This window comes from Falco punctatus, assembly GCF_963210335.1.
Source record: "Falco punctatus genome assembly, chromosome: 11".
Taxonomy (NCBI): Eukaryota; Metazoa; Chordata; class Aves; order Falconiformes; family Falconidae; genus Falco; species Falco punctatus.
The window spans coordinates 26351760-26371732 of NC_137591.1; the positions used below are offsets into that span (position 1 = coordinate 26351760).

The 19973-nt window shown below is 51.6% G+C and overlaps 1 protein-coding gene across 11 annotated transcripts in view; it reads right to left on the bottom strand.

The window, feature by feature from the left end:
* Positions 1-597: 597 nt before the first annotated feature.
* PACS2 (phosphofurin acidic cluster sorting protein 2) overlaps positions 598-19973 on the bottom strand; it is an 82745-nt gene continuing 63369 nt past the window's right edge. For all 11 annotated transcript variants that reach the window (XM_080406757.1, XM_080406761.1, XM_080406760.1 and 8 more), the window contains 6 exons: positions 17802-17844; positions 14024-14066; positions 12669-12804; positions 9104-9330; positions 7076-7189; positions 598-6082 (listed from right to left, as the gene is read on the bottom strand). In XM_080406757.1, the coding sequence (XP_080262883.1) occupies positions 5964-6082; positions 7076-7189; positions 9104-9330; positions 12669-12804; positions 14024-14066; positions 17802-17844 (682 nt within the window). In that variant the 3' untranslated portion in view covers positions 598-5963. The remainder of the gene's footprint in view (positions 6083-7075; positions 7190-9103; positions 9331-12668; positions 12805-14023; positions 14067-17801; positions 17845-19973) is intronic.

Sequence of the window (19973 nt, forward strand, 5' to 3'; positions counted from 1 at the left end):
CGGCCACGGGCCCATTTCCCAACATTTTTTCAGCTTTCTGCCTCAAAACAGCTGCTTTACCTCTTTCCTCCTCTCCACCTCGCTGCGCCCCAGCACCAAGCCCAGGCACCTGCCGTCCCAGTCCCTCTCCCACTGCTCTCCGAGGAGCACATACAGCTCCAGGCTACCGCAGCCCCAGCCTTCCCCCACTAAGACCCCCACCTCAGCACCCTACCACCACTATGTCCATCTAATGCAGCCCCCAGACCACAAATGGGCACCAGCCTGGTCCCTCCTCCCTGTGAGGGGCTGAGGACTGGCTGCTAGAGAGCTGTTCAGATCCATGAGAGCCGCAGGAGGTGAGCGGGTCCCTCTGAGACAGGAGGAATCAAGGGGCAGGGGAGAGGGCAGCAGGGCTGCAAAAACTGCAGGAAGGCTTGATGCCGGGGAAGACGTGCAGATCCACCAGCTCTACCCTGGAAGTGCGGCTGGGCAGCTGGATAAATAACGCAAGCGATCTCTCCGCGCCAGAAAGCCGCACTGCTGTCTCCTACTGGAGACAACTGCCCCAGTCATGCCAGAGCAGCCCCCGCTGAGAGACGACGCAAGGGACGGGTGTGTGCTTTCATGTCCAGTTTTATTAGTGTTGCATTAGTACCATAAAATAGTTGACGAGGTCGAGCACGTTGCAGTTTGTTCCAAAAAAAGGCTATTTACATTTAATCTGTCTTCATAAAAAAAAAAACAACAAACAACCAACCCAGCAACCTAGAACCCAAACAATACAACAATGAAACAGATGGACAACTCTGGAATCTACAAAGTGGTAACGTCCCCTCATACGCCGCGGCCCAGACATGGCTGGTGGCACGCAGTCCCCGTACCCACGCCGGCACGGCGCTTCCCCATGGCCACAGCACATACGCAACCAGGCGGGCGACACGCTGGCAACCCTCTCGCCAAGGCGCAAAGCAGCAGCTCACTGGATGTGGCCCCGTACCTGTGTGCTCTTCCTTAAGAAAACCAATAACCTGCTGCTTTCCAAGTTGGCATGTCCCCTTCTCCCCCAGTCTGTCCCAAAGCAGCCAAGTGAGCCTGCAGGAGCCAGCCCTGCCAGGAGCATCTCCCTGGAGAACCCCGTTGAAGAGGCTCCAGGAAACCTTCTGGAGATGCTGCTGCTCATTTCTGGCCTTCTCCCTGACAGTGAAGCCCAGAAGGAGTGTCATACTAAAATGCCACCACACAGCTATCCGCCAAGATTGAGACACCCTGAATGAAGGGGACAGAGGCATTGCATCCAACCTAGCTTCAAGAAAGCTCCAGGGCCCCCAGCCCTTTACTGCTGGACAGTGGGACTGCCCTAATCCCAGCCTTCTCCGGCTGTTTGGCATGCTGAGGGATCGGGAAGCCCACTGTCTCTGCTGCCTCTCGCCAGGATTCTCTTCTCCAGCTTGGAGGTGCCAGCGTGATGCCCTCTACCCTGGCTCTCCAGCGCTCCCTCCAGCACTTGCTGCTGGCGAGAAATGCGACAGCCTTCGCTGCAATCACAGGTTAAGTGCAGGGCAGCGTGGTTCTCGGCTCAGTTTGATGACTGAAAGCAAACAGGCACATCTCCAGCCCCAGAAACCTCCCAGCCACCTACCCCTGCCCTCTCGGCAGGATAAAGCCACGAGTGCGTGCTAATTACAGCAGCAAAACACAGCCGAAGAGACAGCGGCTCTCCCCAAACTCATGCGTAATTAAGGAGCGCTCTGCAGTTACCGCTGAGATGTAAACTGTAACAATTAAACTGGATGGGAACTGCAGCGCTGAGCTCAAGCAGCCGCCCAAGATGCCCACACTGCCACCAGCGCCGCGGGAGAGCCAGCCCTGACCTTAACGCTGGCAGGGCTCAGGTCCGGCCTTTGTCTCCAGGAAACTCAACCCAGAAGAGCAGGAAGCGCTCAAGGTGTGACACAATCCCACAAAAACCTGCTGTCTTTCCTCCGCTCCAGCGCTGCTAAACTAGGTCAGCCCAGCGCAGCAGCGAGCCCGTTCCCAGCACCTCACCCGAGCAAGGCAGGGCCCTTCGCCCAAGAGCAGCCGGGAAAGAAACTGGCTGCTTTGAGAAGCCACAGCCAGGGGAGCAGGAGGTAGGAGCTCTGTGGGGAGCAGGGGCGAGCTTTGGGACACAAAGGGACAGGGAGACCAGGGGACACTGCCTTCAAAGCACCTCTCAGCCAGAGATCAGCTCAGATGCTGCCCCTCCAGCCCCTGCTCTCCGAAGCAAGCCCCATCTAACACAGGCAGATGAGGTAACGCCACTGCATTTCTGCATCCGAGTTGCACTTTCCTGGCCAAAACTCTCGAGAGCTGAACACGGAGAGATTCCGTCTCTGCCCTGAGCCATCCTTCGGCACGCATCGGCCTGCATGCAACCGCCCAACCCCACCAGGCTGGCACAGCTCTGCAGGCGCGGGCCCGTTGCTGCCCCAGCAGCTCTCCCTGGCCCACAGCAGGGATGCTTCTGGCTGGAGGGGCTGCTAATGGCAGGATCCCCCAGGAAGCTGCTGGGGAAACTGGGAGGGCGAGACACCCACAATCAGTCACTCATTCACATCCCTAGGCACAGAGCCCCTTCCCAAAATGGCCTGAGTCACGTGCGTGCTTTGACGCTCATTTTTCTTAAGAGACAGAAACCTGTTTCTCCTCCAATCAGGGACAGAAACAGCTGCACAGAGCAGCTCCACACAATACCAGGAGGAACAACAGAGGCACAACGCCCCGACCAGTGCAGCACCCCCAATCTCGGGTGCCAGCCCTTGCCTCCGAGGCTGGGAATCGCCACAGCCAGCTCCGGGTGCATAGCTGCCCGCCGGCAGGCCCAGCCTGCCACTGCTGGGCTCCAGGAGGACAAGGCTGAGAAGCTGGGATGCTTCCTGGCATGGAAGAGGTGTTTCAGAGCAACGGCAGCTTTCCACAAGGGAGAAACCCTGCGGAGATACAAGCCCTCAGGTCTGAGGTGTACAGAGAGTTTCCCAGTGAATTCACCCGTGTAAAGTTAGAACAAAACGCAAACCAACATGAAATGCAACGAGCAGAAGTGTTTCTCTCACACGTACATACACACACACATACAGAGTAGAGCAGGGCAACACACATTTGATAGGCAGGACCCTGGAAATCCTGTCCTAGCTACCATTTGTTTCTTTACAGTAGGTTGAAATACAAAGAGGAGCACAGTGATGGTTCCCCCCCTCACCCCCCCAGTAAACAAAGTTATTGCAGTCGGTCAGTCCTCCCCACCTCTGCAGCAGTAACACACCCCGACACCCAGAGCTGCTCAGGCTGCATGCGGCTCCTGACGCTGGAACTCAGCCCCATCGTTCTTGTCACACCAGCGTGAGACTCAAGGAAGAAATCACACACTGACTAATTTCCTTTAAAAAAAGTTTTGGGGTTTTTTTTGATGCAACAGCCTCAATAAAGAAAAAGAAGTGATGTGCTTATATACCATCTCCCACACTACTGCTGCTAGGCAACGCTATACACTCCCAGAGCATCAGCTCAGGTCAACCGAAAATGCATGAACTGAGGGACACAACAACATTCCAACTACAGCTGAGCTGCTGCCACAGCCAAGAGCTAGCAGACGGCAGGCAGACCTGCCTGCGGGACGAAACAGAGTATTGCAACTAGACAAGATGTCCTGCCCAGCAGCATGCCACCAGGCGCGGGACCACATTCTCCTCCCCTGCGTGGTTTGAAGGGAATACCCAGTTCATGGCCAAGTCGGTTGCACTTGTGCTGGGAAAGGGCTTCATGAAATCAGAGTCAGTGAAGCAGCCTGTGCTGTGAACCTCGACAGGCACTAGATCCAGCAGGGACCACACGTTCGCTTAATAACCCCTTGCTCCCCATCAGCAGAAGACTGAACAGAGACACCACCGCTGCCCTGCCCAAAAGCGCCCAGGTGGTCCCTGCACTGAGCAGGACCTGCCAAGCAAGGCCAAAGAGGGTTCCCCAAGCCTTTAAAAACCCAAGGGTAAGGGGTTAAACAAAAAAGAATAAAGAAGAAAGGTTCAAAAGCATCATCGCCATCAGAAAGTGCCTTCTGGAAATGCTCACAGAGCCTGGCCTGCCCACTGGGGTGGGACCCAAAAGGACCCCATCAAAAACTTCAGTCCTTTACTCTGGAACACCAGAGATGTCTGTTCTTCCACATGGCAAACACACAGCTCCCACTTCCCCCCAGGCATGCCTCGGAAAGCTGGGAGAGCAAAAGACCATATCTGGAGCACCCAGAGCCACCCAGACATGCAGCTTGTCACGCTGTCTCCTTGTAAAAGAATCTCCTTGTCCTGGCACCCCAAGCATCCCTGGCAGCAGCGAGGTGTACAAAGCAACCACAAGTACAGCTGGAGCCAAAACACAGCGCCAGACACCTGAAAATCTCACTCTTCCATCTCACAGGGCACCTTGCTGCCCAAGGTGGACAGAGAACCTCACTGGCTTCATCCCCTCTCACATCCCAACTACAGCTTCCACCGCACCTTGGGACTGAAACCCCCAGCAAAGCCTCAACCCACAGGCAATGCCGCACCAGGGCAAAAGCATATCCTGCTGGGGAAGGGATGCAATCCACAGAGAAATGCCCATGGGGAGGAATATTAGGAAAGCAGAAGGTACGGACAACGTCCTTCTGCAGAGCAGCCCGCAGGAGGCTGCCGGGGCAGACCGTTAGTCTCCCAGTCCCTGTGAGAAGAGGCCCCAGGTGGTTCAAGGGGACGGCAAAATCGCGCTCCCACAGCAGCCCCGAGGCCAGGCAGCCTGTGCCCAGCCTGGGGGGACGTGCGTGGGGGACGGCAGCAGGCTCTGGGGAGCACAGGGCAGTCAGGGCAGGACAAAGGCAGCAGATAAAGCAGCCCACGCTACCTCACGTGTGCGGTTTGACAGATGGACGGGAAGGCAGCTGGACATGCAGAGCGCCTGGCTGGCTCCCAGTCCAGCCACTACAGTGATGTATTACTTCACAGACAACGGCTCATCTTCCTGGGTTTGTTTGGGTTTTTTTGGCAACTTAATTTTTTTTCTCTACTTTTTTTTTTTTTTTTTAGAAAGCATTAAAAAAAAATCTGCAGCTGTTAAGAAAAATCCTTTCCCTTTAGAGGCTGGACGAGGTTTTATTGACAGGTAAATAATCGGTGTGAGTATGTAAATAGCAGCGACCCCACTGACGCGGTGTCCCTCAGCAGCGCAGCCAGCTGCGGGGACATTGTGACTGGCTCGGTTTGGTCATTGTCACAGACCTGGAACATTGGCCTTTCCTTACACCTACTGTTTTCCTAATTCCTGTTCCTGCCCAACCCTCCTGAGGCAACGCTTCAGCACAAACACCTGCCCGTCCCTGTGGCAGACTCCATACTCTGAAGGGGATCTCCTCTGAGACCTCCCTAGCTATGAGAGCGGTTTGTTTTCCAAACCAGACAGCTGAACTCGCCCCAGACTCGCTGATCTCTCGTCCTTTGGCAGCAGGAAGAAAGACTGGCCATCTTTTTTACCTAGAAACACAGAGGGAGGGGGCCAAACGCACTGTAAAGCACATGATCTTCTGCAAAATCCGTTCAAGCTGATCCACGGCTCCCCCAGCCCACTCACACCAATGAGGTCTCAGGTTAATAAGCAGTGCAGTTATTCAGCTATCTGCTCGTAAGTGGTAGGTGTTCTTGGGCAGGGTGCCCGCTCCTGCCAACTCCCCCACAACTTCATGTTGTCAGCACATCTATAGTTAAGACTGGGGTTTTTTGCCTTTGTTTAAAGGGGTTTCCTTCCCTTGTAGTAAACTTAAGAGTTAATAGAAAAAAGTAATTCAAAAGTAATCCAAGCACATCTGTAATTAATTCTGCAGGAGAGGGCAAAGCGACGCGAGTCAGAGTTGGCACGCAATTCCTGGCTCCTGGTGTGCAGTCCCTGGGACGGACAGAAGGTCCCTCCGCCGAGCACGGCTAGAAGTTAGATTTGGAGTGTCCAAATATGCAGATGGGAAAGTGCTTGACATGAGAGGACCACTGTGCTGCCAGCTGAAAGAACTTGACGTCATTCCACTCCACACCATCGATCAAGACTGCAGGGGAGGGTAAAAAGAGAGGAGAGTTAGCAAATTCCGAGTGGAAGTGGCCAACCTGAAAGAGCTTTGCTGGAAACCTCCCCCTAGTCAGCTGAGGGAGGCCTGGCCACATTCTGTGCTCAGGGCACACGCTGCTCTGCCTGGCCACCCCTCCGCTGTAAATGGTTGCACACACAGGGGAGAAAGGCTCAAGAGTAGACCAGGTTTAGGAGAACAGCTCAGACTGTTGTTCCAGCATCGTTCACTGACACTGGAGCTCGCCAGACTGCTGATTTCAGCATCACCTGATCTGATCTCCCAAATTTCCTAAACACACTCCATTTTATTTTTTGGGCAAACACACTCTTGCAGAGATGGCCATCAGTCTCTCCGCGCTGGCACCCTTAACCAGGAGACCTGCATCTGCTAACAAGGTGTCACGTGTTCTGTGGCCACCCTTCACACACACCAGTCTCACAGGGACTGGGCCAGGATTAGTCAGGTGACCTAAGCAGATCCCTCTGCTGTTAGCAGCGGTGAAGATTATCACCTGAATGGGCCACAGGGATATTTTTGACACTGGATGCACAGCTCCACTGACAGCCCCTTTAGGTCTGTCTGCCAGATGCAGGTATGGCCCCTGCTGCGGCTGTGCCTTTGTGCCAGAGCCCTGCCTAGAGCAGCAGCCACACTCCCACCGCCCTCCACCACTGCCTGTACCAGACGTGCAGGAGAAACAGAGAATGACAGGGAGGGGAACAGAGCCCGGCCCAGCCCTTGCCCTCATCCAGGGCACTGATTCAAGAGGGGTTCCTAGGCAAGAGAGGATCTTCCCCACATCCCAGACCTACTAAGGCATTCCCCGGTGCTGGATACACCCAAGCCCGCTCCCCAGGCACACCCCCATTACGCTGGCTCCAGGGCATGGGGCAGGACACCGGGTCAGCCCTTTCTTTGCCTGACAGCTGAGCCTCACCCCAGAGCCCGACAGGATGCAAACGCTGCACTTACCGCGCAGCATGTTCTGCTGATGTTTCGCTGTGCAAATCAACCTGCTGATTCCTTCGATACACTGGCTCTTTGACTCAACCTCCTTGTCTTTCGTTTTCTTGGGCAAAAACATCACTGGAAGAAAATCAAACCGGCATACAATGACTCTCCGCCATCCACAGCAACTGCACCAAGACTCCTTTGGGTTTTTGCACTGAAGTGTTCATGTCTGAAAATTCTAACTCTAATTTTAATTCCTACAATCAGCCCTGTTTGGCAGGAGTTTGACTGCACCGGTAGTACTCAGCACCATCACCTATGCACGTGGACATCTTAGCCCTAAGTGTCTCTACGTGAAACACTCCCAGGTCATTCCCAGGCCCCAGAGGGCACCTGCAGGGTAACTCCTGTTGCTGTGTTGGGACACCAGGGGAAAACAGGGGCATCTGCAGCAGCCCTCAGCCTTCACCCTGCGCTGGGCTGAGGGGATCTGCCGGATGGCCGCATCACCTAGGGGGAGTCCCACAGGCTGCAGAGGGCTGCCGGGCAGCGCTGAGCTCCAGCCTCCCGGCATCTGCAGGCAGGTTTGCTGCACCAGCAGCGGTCTGACAGCAGCCCAGCTGCACAGACGCCTGGGGAGCAGGAGGGACTATAAACTATGTGCAGTTGGTGGAGAGAGAAGGCTTTAGGAGAGCTAAAAAATGGGTCCAGTTCCCTGAGAACTGTCCAAATGAACAAAGGTGTACTAACTGACTGCACAAAAGCTGGTGGTGTTGAACAGCACTGTTCCACGCTGGGCCAGCCCCAGCGAACAACATTTTGAGCATCCCAGAATTGCTTCTCCCACAAGCATGCCACTCAGAAAGGGTGCGGGCAGGGGTGGGAGCCCTGGTACCAGCAGTGCCACAGCTATGTTGGCCTGGGAGTGACGTGGCTATAGGGTCATCCCACCCTTTTCCTGCAGTCACTGGTCCAGAAGGTTCTGTTAGCCTTCTCTCAGAGCCCCCAAAACCCCTGCTTCCACCAGGAATGACCCCCAGGCAGGAAGATGCCAGGAAGGACAGCTAGTGGCGGCCAACCGTAAGTGCAGAACTGCCTCGTGGCTTCCTTGAAAATAGTCACCGAGGGCCGTTCTCGATTTCTAATATGTTTCACGTCACCAAGGCCAGGAGCAAATACAGAATTATTGACATTTAAAACACTCTTCCTGTTCGTTCTGAGAAAAACTCAAAGCCATGATTTTAAGAGCAGGAGATTAAAAAAAGAAAAAAAATTAATGCCAAGCTTTGTGCTGAGAGCATTTCTCTTCTACCTCCTTTCATCCCACAAAGCACTCTGTACAAGAACAAGGAAGCTCCAGTAGAAAAGCTTACGTTGCTGCAACCCCACTCTGAGTGACACCACCACCTCTTGTATGTACAAGCACACCTAGCAATGGCTTGGCAGCTCTGGCTGGTCCGGCTGCAATAGTGATATTTTAACATAAGGACACCACATCAAATCATCCAAAACATCTCTGCCGGGGGCTGCTGCCTTATGCTGCAACATGATGGGATGCACACATGTCCTGCCTCTGTCTGCATCTCTGTCATGTGGCAGAGAGCAGAGCACAGAGCTATACAGGCTGAAGTGTCTGCCCTGAACTCTGGTAGTCGTGGCAAAAGGTGCTTCTTACCTAATCCAGCACCAGCAGGTTCACAAGGAACACGAGGATGCTGCCCAGAGCAGGGTACCTCCTGGCTTTCTGCATAGCCACCCACAAATGTCCTTGCTCTGTCCACACCTTTGTTCTTTCGAGCTATACAGTCTCAGCTGCTCAGCTGTAAGGGTGAATACATCATCTTTTTACAGCACAAAGAAGAACTACCCTTTCAAACTATCACCTTTGCAGTCTTTTTTCATCTACAGACAGAGTAGAACTTGGGGGATAAAAATATGACTAAGGTTCTGTAATGCAGGACAGATAAGTCAGACAGCTTTGGAGTGGCAGAACAAGGAGAACAGCATTGCATTCTTGGCCTTTGGCAGCAGTAAACGTGTCCACCTTACCTTTCTTGTTCTTCTCTTTTGTCACGACAGTCATGGACATTGTTGGAGTGGTGGCAATCTCACCGCTGGCAGGTAACCTGCTGACCTGGAGGGACCGGAAAGTGCATTTCAGTGTGTTTTTGGTAGTGGAGGGGTCCTTCTTCTCCGGGTCTCTCTTTCTGTCCATGGGTGGAGCTGCAATCCAGTAATCCACCTGCAGGCCCATCAACTCAGCACCGAGGCTCTGGCTGGAAAGCAAGAGAAGAAGGTAATCTCTGCACAGCACTCAGCAGAGTTCCCCCATCTGTGTTATTTCAGAGTGGCTGCCATTCCTGACCAGATAGTCAGAGGACAAGCGACCCGTCTCTTTGGGAGATCAGGCAGCAACGTTTCACAGTGAGACCCAATAATCACAAAAACACAAGAAGTCACCACTGAGCGATGCAGCCTGGGTCACGTTACATGGTGGCATCAGCTTGGCAGCAAAGAACTGCAATAAGCTGAGAGACAAGATGACGTGCTGCTCAGCCACAGGGACGAGCAGTGGGAAAGGGAGCGGAAAAGCAGTTTCCTAAATGCGATGCTGAGTTCAGTGGCCCAGGCAGCAAAGGCAACCCCTGAGGCGGCCCAGACCATTCCCAGTCTTCGAATGGGAAAGAGAGGCTATAAACACCTTGCTGCTGCCTCCCAACCACTGACAGTAAATGACTCAGGTTAGGCACACCACTGCCAAAATCAACTCTGAGTCAGGGTGAACAAAGAGCTGGTGGGTCCCTGAACTTTACGCACTCGGTTCCCAGTTTCCCTGACCTTCTTCCATCTCCTATGTTCATGAGCTCTTCCTGCCACCAGCTGCTCCGCCAGGTTATGCAGGATCTCTGCTCTCCCCAGGTCCCTGTAACGGAGTTGGCGTGGGGTGACCTGCTCTACAGCCCTGCTGTGTGCTGGGAAATTCCAGTGCTGGAAAAATGCTCCGCCAGTCCTGTGTTGTTTGCTGAACAACGGCAGATTTCAAGACACTATCTGCTGTTGACAACTCCTGTGCATTGTGCGGTAACAGATGTGTGTCACTAAAACACGCTGCCAGCCTCTCTCGAGACAGGGAAGATGAGCAGCTTGAGAAATTCCACCTCTTGCCTTCTCCTGCCTCTCACTAGCTAACCCTGAGTGGAGCAGAGTTTTATCGTTCAGCAGACCTACAGCTGAGAGAGTGTCAACCATACACACTTCCTACACAATGACAGTGTGTTGAATAATAGGCAAGTACTAGACAAAAAACTAAGTCTATCTACTACTCTGTGTCTCCTGCCTGAGAACTGGCAATTGTTAGGGAAGACGAACCTGTGATCTTAAGTTAAATATGCATCCCTCAACACTGCCTGTTTAATAAGAAACTCTCAAGGTAAAACAAGGATGCCCCATCATTAAGGTTCTCTCAGCAAATCATTTCCTTTTCTTTGCTATTTATTCAGCTGAAAGCCAGGCCCCGCAAAGCAGAGTTCGTCTTTAATCACCAAAACCAGGGTTTGGGTTCTCAGGGCAATTTCAGAAGTGAGATTCGTTAAGGATGATATTTTGGAGATGCATCTTTGGATTTTAGGGCTTCTTTGCATTACATTTGTAATCTCAGTTGTAAAGACAAAGCATTCACTATGCCCCCTCAGGATTTTCTATTCCACTCCCAGGTAAACACATAGCTTAATCTTTCAGTCTGGGTCACTCTCCGCCCCCTGTGCTGTCACATACAGATTAGTGGAGACGGAACAATGTTGAACCTAAACTTCCTCATTTCTTTATGATTTTACCACACAGCACGAAACCAAAAACTACCAGCTTCCTAGAGGCAGGGTGTCAACTTCAAATATATCACGTCCATGCCTCATAACTTTCACAGCCTATACTCTTGTGGGTACAGGCTCCCGAACCACTTCCACCCACGGAAAGCCCACACAGAGCTGCCACATGAGAAGACAGCTCTGCTCTCCAGAGGCTGCACAGCCCCCAGCTCTCTGCACTGCCAGCCAGCTGCTGCCGAGACCAGCCTGGGACAGAGAGAGGCCTCCTGCCACCAAACTGCAGGGGGCCAGCAGGAGGGACTCGGGGAGCTGAGCCTCCTGGCACAGGCTAACAGCCACTAACACCTTTCAGTTGCCGGGCACCTCCTGCACTGGGACTTCCATGTTTCCATTTCCTCTTGTTAAAAAGGAACTCCTAAGCCAGCTTAAGTAGTCAGACATTAAAGGTCCCCACAAGACTCTCTGGGGTGAGCAGGAAAGGTCCCCATTCTGTCTCCAACAGGGACAGTAGGAGATGCTGCTTAGGGATAGCATGTAAGCCTAGTCTCTAACTGCAGAGTATCCTCTTGGACTTCCCCAGCCTGACCATCACAAGGTTAGGGATGTTAAAGGTGACATCCCTGAAACATACTTTAGTACCCATTAAGGGATCCGCTGTCCATGAATCTGCCTAACCCCTCTTTGATCTGCTGATCCTGCTGCTACAGAAGTAGCAGAGGCAGACAGGGTCCCAACATGCCTTTCCTGCCGTTGGTGGAAGCCCCTTCCTTCCTCCCTTCTAACTGACCTCTTGCCAGTGTCACTGCATGATTTGGTGACAGTATTTGGAGCTCAGTATTCAACAAATCCACCACCACTATGATTCTGCAGAACTCGAGTGGCTTACCTCTTTCCCCTCCTCCCCCAAACCAGAGTCCAAGCGATGCTAGTCTCCCCTCACAACGATAGTGCTCTGTCACCTTGATCTTGTTAATTCTCCTGAACCTTTAACTTCACCACGTGCTCCTGGGCGCACACAAAGCATTAGGCAGCTACACCAACATTTTGTACAGCAACATGAGAGTCCTGACCCAGGGAAATTCTTTACTGGCAGTTTTCTAGGGGCTTCCTCCCTTCGCCCCTAAACATTTCAGCTAAGCCAGAGCTTCATGCTGCCTACAGGTGCCATCTCCTTGCTGCTCTGATATCCTTTCAGGCACATGCATGAATGGGAACGGCAATCCCAGTATGCCACCTTACAACTGTCAGCTCTCCCCTCACAGAGAAAAAGGCTGCTCTTTCCACAGAGTCACTCTGATCTTACACTTGCTTGGTCCTTAAAAACATAAGAATCGTGATGGATTTGGCTAGCACCCACGTGTATTAGGGTCAGTATTTTTTTTGGCTTCATAGCTCCCCAAGAGAATCCAGTCTCAAAGGGAAAATTACCAACAGATAGAGAACACAAACCCTCCCAAACAGGCTGCCACAATGGCTCAACAGAATCAGGGTTTCTCCTGGACTGTCAGAAGCAAGACTGCCCCTCATAGTTCAAATGTGTCTACCCTTGAGAAGCGCAGCCTTCCCATCGGGTGCAAGATCATCTCTGCCCTCCCCAGCTCCTTGTCAGCCAACAAGGACACAGTCACTCCAGAGGCAAAAGAGGTCAAAGGGAAAAGGTGAAAACTTCAAGTGTTTACTAGGGAGGAAGACAGCAGAGCTATGGGTTTTCCTTTAGAACAGTTTTCCTCTCTCATGTATGTCAGATAAGACAGTCAAGGGAACTATAAAGGAGACAAAACATGCTTTACCTTGGGGATGAGAAGCTGCCTGTGACAGACGGTGAGGAAGGTGGTGTGGGGGAGGCTTCTTTCACAGCAGGAGACACAGAAGGTGGGGTAGAAGAAAGGACACTGGAGCTTGAGGGAGCTGCGTCATCAGAGTCACCTTGTGGAAAAGAAGTCAAACTGTTTGTCTGGGTTCACCTCATCTCACAGCCCAGCACACACACACACTGGGATACAGCTCAGTCTCTTCGCTCACGCTCCTGCTGCACAGGTTTTACTCAGACTCAACCAAGAGATCAGCTAACCCATCAGTTCTGACCACCTCCACGCTTACTCCAACACAGAAGGTCCTGTGGTTTAAGAGGCAAGCACAGACACTCACACTCCTCTGGGCTCCCCACCTGGCATCTGCTATCCCAGGGTTTGCTCCCAGCTGACTTCGAGCCTCCTGCACAGTCAGAGCCCAGCCCATCGATCCCTGCTGGGGAACCTTGCCCTGCAACCCCCGCAGGGCAGCACCGCTCCAAGCCTCCTTGAAGAATCCAGTACCTCTGGGCTGACCACAGGGATCTCCCGTTTCCCTCTGCTTTCACCCTCCACAACCAAGGCATCATTCCCTTCATGTTGGCTCTCTGGGGTGGTGGAAGACTGTGGGAGCAAGGAGCAACCCACAGAAGGGCTGCCCCCTGCCTCAAACCTATGTGTGACCCAGGCCACAGGAATCTGGGTTTAAGAGTGAAGCAATGTAAGAAACAATCCCAACAGATGAGGAAAAAAATATTCCTGACTAGTAGTGTGCATGAAGGAGGAGAAAACAAGTTCACATTGATAAAAGAGTACTACACTATGTCCACATGTATAAGCAGGCAGTATCATGTAAATCAGCTTTGCACTCCCCCATTAAAAAACTGGGTCTAAATTTTGTTGTCGAATTGGAAGACTGGTTGCCTGTCCCGGAGTTCGGCACATGTTTGAGAGTGATTTTATTAGGCAACTAGGCCCAGCCTGGGGAGACGGGCGTAACTTCTGATGAACTGCCTCCCCAGTTTGGAGCAGGAACCTCAAATAACCACAGCGAGGAATCCACCACACCTAAGAAAAATGGGTGTTTGCATATGAGTGGAGTTTGCCTGGATGAGGTGTGGGAATTCCAGCTGGCCTGAAGCTCCCTGTAAAGTAGCAAGAAAAAGGGCGTCTTTCAAGAGGGAGGCCTCTCTTTCTATGGACAGCTGCTAGCAGTCCAGGCTATGGGAACTAATAAAATCCAATTCCACCTTACAAAACTCCAAGACATCAGTAACAAACAAGTTTGTTCAGCCTGTGAAGTCAGGCTCCCACCACCTGTACGACACAGAAAGCACACACAAGATGTTTGTTACCTGATGTTGCAGAAGATTGTTCCACTATTCCAACCTTCACCACCTAGAAGGAGTAAACCAGAAAAGCTCTATGAAACAGGAGTCCCCTGAACTTTGGGAACCCCCAGACCAAGCTTATCCCTACACTCCCCTTGGCACTGCCCCTGCAGTCAGAGCAGCATTAAAGTATATTAAAAAGTGGGATCTTCTAAGAGCCTGGCAGGTCCCAGCAGCACCTGACCACGCAACACCAGCTCACAGCCCTTCTCTATACAACAGGCAGCACAGACCCTATAGAGCTGTTACCTGCACAGCTCTGAGCAGCCCATGTCAGCCCCAAGCTATGGCGACTACAGTGCCTCTCTGGGACACCTGCGGGAATAGGGCAGGGAGGAGAAAGGAATCTAAACATCCCTTTAGCATTGCTTTCATACACCTGCTAGTTACAGGCATACTGCTTCCGCTGCACAAGTGCGGCCACTTCCAGGGCGCAGCAGAGCTGGGGTTTATCAGGAAACCACAAAAGCAACGAAGTGCAGTTTCTGATCAGAGTTTTCTGGTCTCTAAAAAAAGGGAAGTGTCCAGCAAAGAAGATAAAGCTCTTAGCAAAGCCGCTGGACACAGACATGGATAAACACAGACAGGTCAGAACGATCCCAACCACACTGTAATAAGGATACAAACGTGTTCCAATATGGTCAATCACCAGCTATTACATTTAGGTTAATGATAAATACCACTGGCAATAAATGCTACAAACACAAGCTCCCAAGAACATGTGATGCCTAGAAAAATTAAATGACCCTTGGCGATATAAAGGCAGGGACCTTCTGTAGCAATAATCTACTCATGTACGCAGAGATCATGATTCTTGACACTGCAGAGGACAGACCCTTCCTAAGGTCCTTAAGAAACTTGTATCCAGGGCTAATGCCTACACCCTGTATAAATGTTGACAAATGGGAAAGAGCTGCAAAGGGATCTCAAGTCAATAAAACCTTCTTTAGAGTGAGGAGTGATGTCACACAGTCTATTTAATTTGAAAACAGAAGACTGTTAAGTTCAGACATGACCACGTCTAAACCACATCTCTAGGGAGCTCATGTCTGTGCTATGGGATCAAGAAAAAGAACTAATCATTAGAAGCAAAAAAACTCTGCACCGTTTGGAGGTGTGTGGGGGTGTACAGCCAACACTTAAGAGAGCTGCCAGGCTCTCTGGTGGATTCTCTGTTAGCTCCGGTCTTGGAAAAGCCATCGTGAACTCAGCAGTGTGTGCAGAGGCTCCCAGAGGGGGCACCGGCCTGGGAGAAGGCGGCTGCAGCTCAGTTTGCCCAGTCTCCATCCAAAGAGCAATGAATCTGGCTCTGGAGTCCGGCAGCCATTTGTGCTGTACAAGTTAAGCACCAAGAAGATGTTTCACAGACTGCAAGCACTGTGAGCAAGAGGAGGTGAGGCAGAAGAGTTAGGGGAAGAACAAGCAACACAGAAAACTGCCCTCAGCCACCTTGATCTGCAAGCCAGACGAAATACCTTCTGGCCTTTCCCTCCTTGCTGGCCAACTGGAGATACTCGAGTTCAGACACATGGGAGGAAAACAAGGTTAAAGACTTACTCTTCCCTCTACTCAGGGAGGTGCTCGAGAGTGCTGCAGTCCCAACAACGCCTCCATCCAGAACACTGCAGCAGCCAGTCTCCTTTCCCTTCAGGAAGGAGGCGCATCTTGTTAACTCTCCTGGCAACTGGCTGTCAGCACAACGCAAGCGCACAGCCAGGAGCCTCACCACCCGATGACCCTAGCTTTCACGCCCAAGTGGCCCCTTGTGGCTCTGCTCCCAACGTTTCAGAGCCTGGCTGAGCACGACGGCACTGCCCTGCACGCTTCTGGGTCAGAGACTGCATAGCCCAACTGCAGGGCATCGGTTTTTGCACCCTGAAAGCCAACAGAATCCAGCCAGCATCAGGAGTCACACCCAAACGCTGCTGGCTCCCTCTCTTCCTTGGCCAACAGCTCCAAGCAGGCTGCAGCTGAAAGAGCTTCAGTGTTCATGTGCTATTCAGATTTTGTGAGACACCTACAACTGGCCTTTCAGAGTCTCTTCAGATGTCCCTCTCGTGGAATTACTGTGTCAGAGACACTTCAGAACCAGCACTGATTTGACCCTCACCACAGCTGACATAGGAAGTCAGCCTGCGCTTTCAAGGCAAGATTTTTTGGGGGCTTGGCAGCGTTGTGCACAGAACAGAGCTGTTTGCTCTTCCTACTTTCAGACAATCAAATCCAGACTGGAAATGCATTGATCGTGTCAGGACAACAATAGTTTTAGAGCAACTGGACGAACACTCTGAGCTCCATTTGCTCGCACACGACACTGAACTAAACCAGCCCCAGAGAAAAGCTTTGCAGAGCCTAGCAGATATTAGCAAGACAAGACCAGGAGCTTCCAAACCCTTCTGGGCTGTTCATGTTATCAGGAAAGGTGAAACAGCTGTTTCATAACAGTTCTTCACCAGCAAATCGCAGTTCATGGAAGGGACAAGATCACAGCAAAGCTCATCAGTGAGGGGGAAAAAAAAAAAAATCAGGAAGATGGGTCTCTCCACTTTTGCAGAAGACATCTTTCCTTCAACAAACTTCCTTCAAGCAGACTGCTGTCTCAGGAACACTGCAGAGAGACACTCTCGTTCCGAAAAGACCAGAGTGAAAGCAGGGTCAGCCTGAGGGCAAGAGAGACTAAGCTCTTTAAATGCCTTGCGATTTCAGCTTAGCCCTGACGCACTGACAGAGATACAAATGGGAACACACACAAGTCAGCTTAACACAGAGAAGGCAGAACAAGACAGCCAACACGCAAGAAAGAGAAGCTACAAGAGAGAATCAAAAACTGAAGAGGACATCCAGTAGCTGAAGAGCAGTCAGGGGATATCCTTTTGGCCACAGGTCAATGACTTTGTATTTAGACTTCAATGAATTGAAGAGCATGATCAAATATGGGGAAGGAAGCTAGAAAAGGGAAAGTACACAGTGCGCAAAATACAGAGAAGCACAAACACACCCCTGTCTAGATGCTCTGCACTTGACCACCTCAGCTGGGAACATTTAAAGATAAGGAAAGGAGGAAAATCTAGGGACCACTATCCCAAGTATATTCACATGATAAAACGCATTAAATAGCTACTGCCTCACACTCACACTTAACAGTGGTATAAATGATCTCCCTGGTGGGATGTACTCTCCACTTCCCAGCAGTAGATGGGATATCAAGACAACTGGTATCGTTCATGACACCACACAAAGGACTGACACTGGAATAGCAAATCTGACCAAATCAATCACCCAGGGCAATGCTGGGCACAGCAATCCTGAAATCAGATTTCTAGAAACACACCACCTTCCTCCACATGTGGCCTAGCAGCAATTCTCCACCAACTAGGTGCTTTGGTCTGCAGCAAAGACAGGCTGCGGATCGTCAGAGCACTTCACCATCATGCTCTTCTCTGTCCAGAATGAACAGGGCAAAAGCAAGGCTACAGTGGAGCCTGCTTCAGTGCTGGCAGCACACAGCACAGAGCTGCCCCAAGCCAGATGTTTTGAAAGTAAAATACAGCCTGTAGTTTGTTGAGGGATCTTAGAGGTTTGCTTGTGTACCAGGCAGTGGCATCCAACCATCAGATGCTCATGCTGCACTCTTCCTTAGAGTACCCAGTGCTCCTGCTCTACCCCAGAACCACATAAGTTTGGGTGAACACTTGTGGCCATATTCTAGCTGGCTGGAGACAGTGTAGCTAAGAACACTCACCCCGACAAAGGGAATGAACTTCTGCGAAGATTCTTCATCAGGGCTAAAGGCAAAGAGAAAAGAGTTGTTAACAGCTTGCTTCCACACGGGGCACAATACTCACTTCATATGTCGCATTCAAGCATGCAGCAGGGACGGACAGTATGCAAGCGCCAGTCCAATGGCTCCTCTCAAGGCCCCTTGCCAGCACGCTAAGAATCTGCACGGGTGGGGAAGAGCACGCAGCTTGCTGCACATCTCTCGGGGGAAAGGTCTCTTCCTCCCTCCCTCGTGCTTGACAGAGAAACATGCTTTAATGGCATGGCAGTCATTACAGACACACAACCTCCTACTGCAAGGAAATGGATCTGTGCCACAACAACACGGAGAACTGTGCGTTACTTACTAGTACCTGAAGCGCTCTGCACGCATGGCCTTCACGCGTCCCACCTTTGGAGTCATGTGCCATACCTTGCAAATCCCAGCATCGCTAAAGCAGTTAGCCTGCCACGGGGTTACAAGCCGTGACACGAGGTTATTTGTACAGCACTACCAAGTACGTACACACACACGCACGCACACAGATACATGTTCCTTGCCACTGGGAGCTTGCAGTCCTTAGACAGGGACGCTAGAGAGGTCGGGCACCAGAGCACACCAGGTAGATCAAGACTGGTGGAACAGCAAATGGCTAAACCAAACTGAAAACACACACACACCATGTCCCAGAAATAGCTGGAGACAATGCTACACACATTTTGAAAGCAGGAAGGCAGCAGCCCCTCCCTGCTCTGGCCCTGCCCAGGATTCATAAGCCAGAAGGTAGAGAAGGGCCAGCAATGAAGGCTACAGTAGAACTTAGCAGGAATTAGGGAGAAACTCAACAAAGACAAGAGGGTGAAGACCTGAGCAAGGAGAAAGGCAGGCTGGGAGGGCCTGCAAAGCCCCTGCTCCCTTCAAAGGCAACAGAAATGAAGGTGGATCCACAGGGTGAGGAGATGACTGCAGGAGCACATCCACGTGTTCGGAAGAATTACAGTTCAGCAGTGGAAGTGACTTCATGGGCAAGACACAACACATTTCTCAGTGGCCAAGCACAGGAAACAGGTAGGAAGCAGACAAACATCATGATATCTCACGTTTCCCTTCTTGTGCATCCCTCAGTGCTTGGAGCACTACAATGTTCAGAGAAAAACCACCAAGCATTGCCTTCATCCAGAACACTGCTGGGTGCAGCACAAATACTTCAGGCAGCAGGTATTTCTGTGCTGTTTCCAGCACAGGTCAGAAACGCGAACGCACAAAGGTTGTTATCCCCTGTGTGACTAGCACAGGCTGGACAGTTTCCTCTGAGCCCTATGAAAAGAATGGCATAGAACCACAGAGAACACACCTCAGCCAGAGCTCCCTCTTGGTCCAAAGCAGAGTGTGCTTTTGCAAATCGCTTCTCACTTTGGCTTGGCTCTGCTTACTCATCCCTAAGGCAAACCCAGGGGCTTTGCTCCCTTCCTACCTCACAACCCCAGGCACTGCACCTTCGTTCTTCCCCCGAAGCACATGACAAAATAACAGAATCCCTGATGCTGTGTTGGAAACCAGAAAAGGTCACATCCCTCCAAACATGGCTGCAGCCCCCCCAGCAAATAAACCTCCTACAAACATGACATTTCCAGCTCCAGTTTTGTGAAGGGAGACAAGAAATCCACAGAGCTGTTGGAAGAAGCACAGAACAGAGGCTCAGCTTTCTTCTCATTTCTTCAGCTCCACGAGCTGAGCAAGCAGGCAGAAGCGAGTCCCACCGACCAAGTGAGGGAAGCACAACAGTCGCCTAGTCGTCTTTCAGCTACTGGACGGCTTGGCTCTGAGCTGTCAGAAAACAAACCATGCCCAGCTCCAGCAGAAAACTCATTCTTTTTCCTCCTAGGAGCTCAGACTCCCACTGAGGGGAGCACAGGGGCAATTCTGACACAAATCATTTGCTTCAGTCACCATTTATCACAGCTGACAATGATGCACAGACTGTTCCTGAAGCAATCCAGCTGGATTTCAGCTCATTCAGTCTAGTCCTGTCACACATCCTCTTGGGAACTCAGATCTTGCACATGTGCCTCTTAAAATGCAGCTTATGAAAACAGCTGCTCTTCATGCGGATGAAAGGAAAGATGAGATGACTGTGCTTGTTCTCCTCTTCCA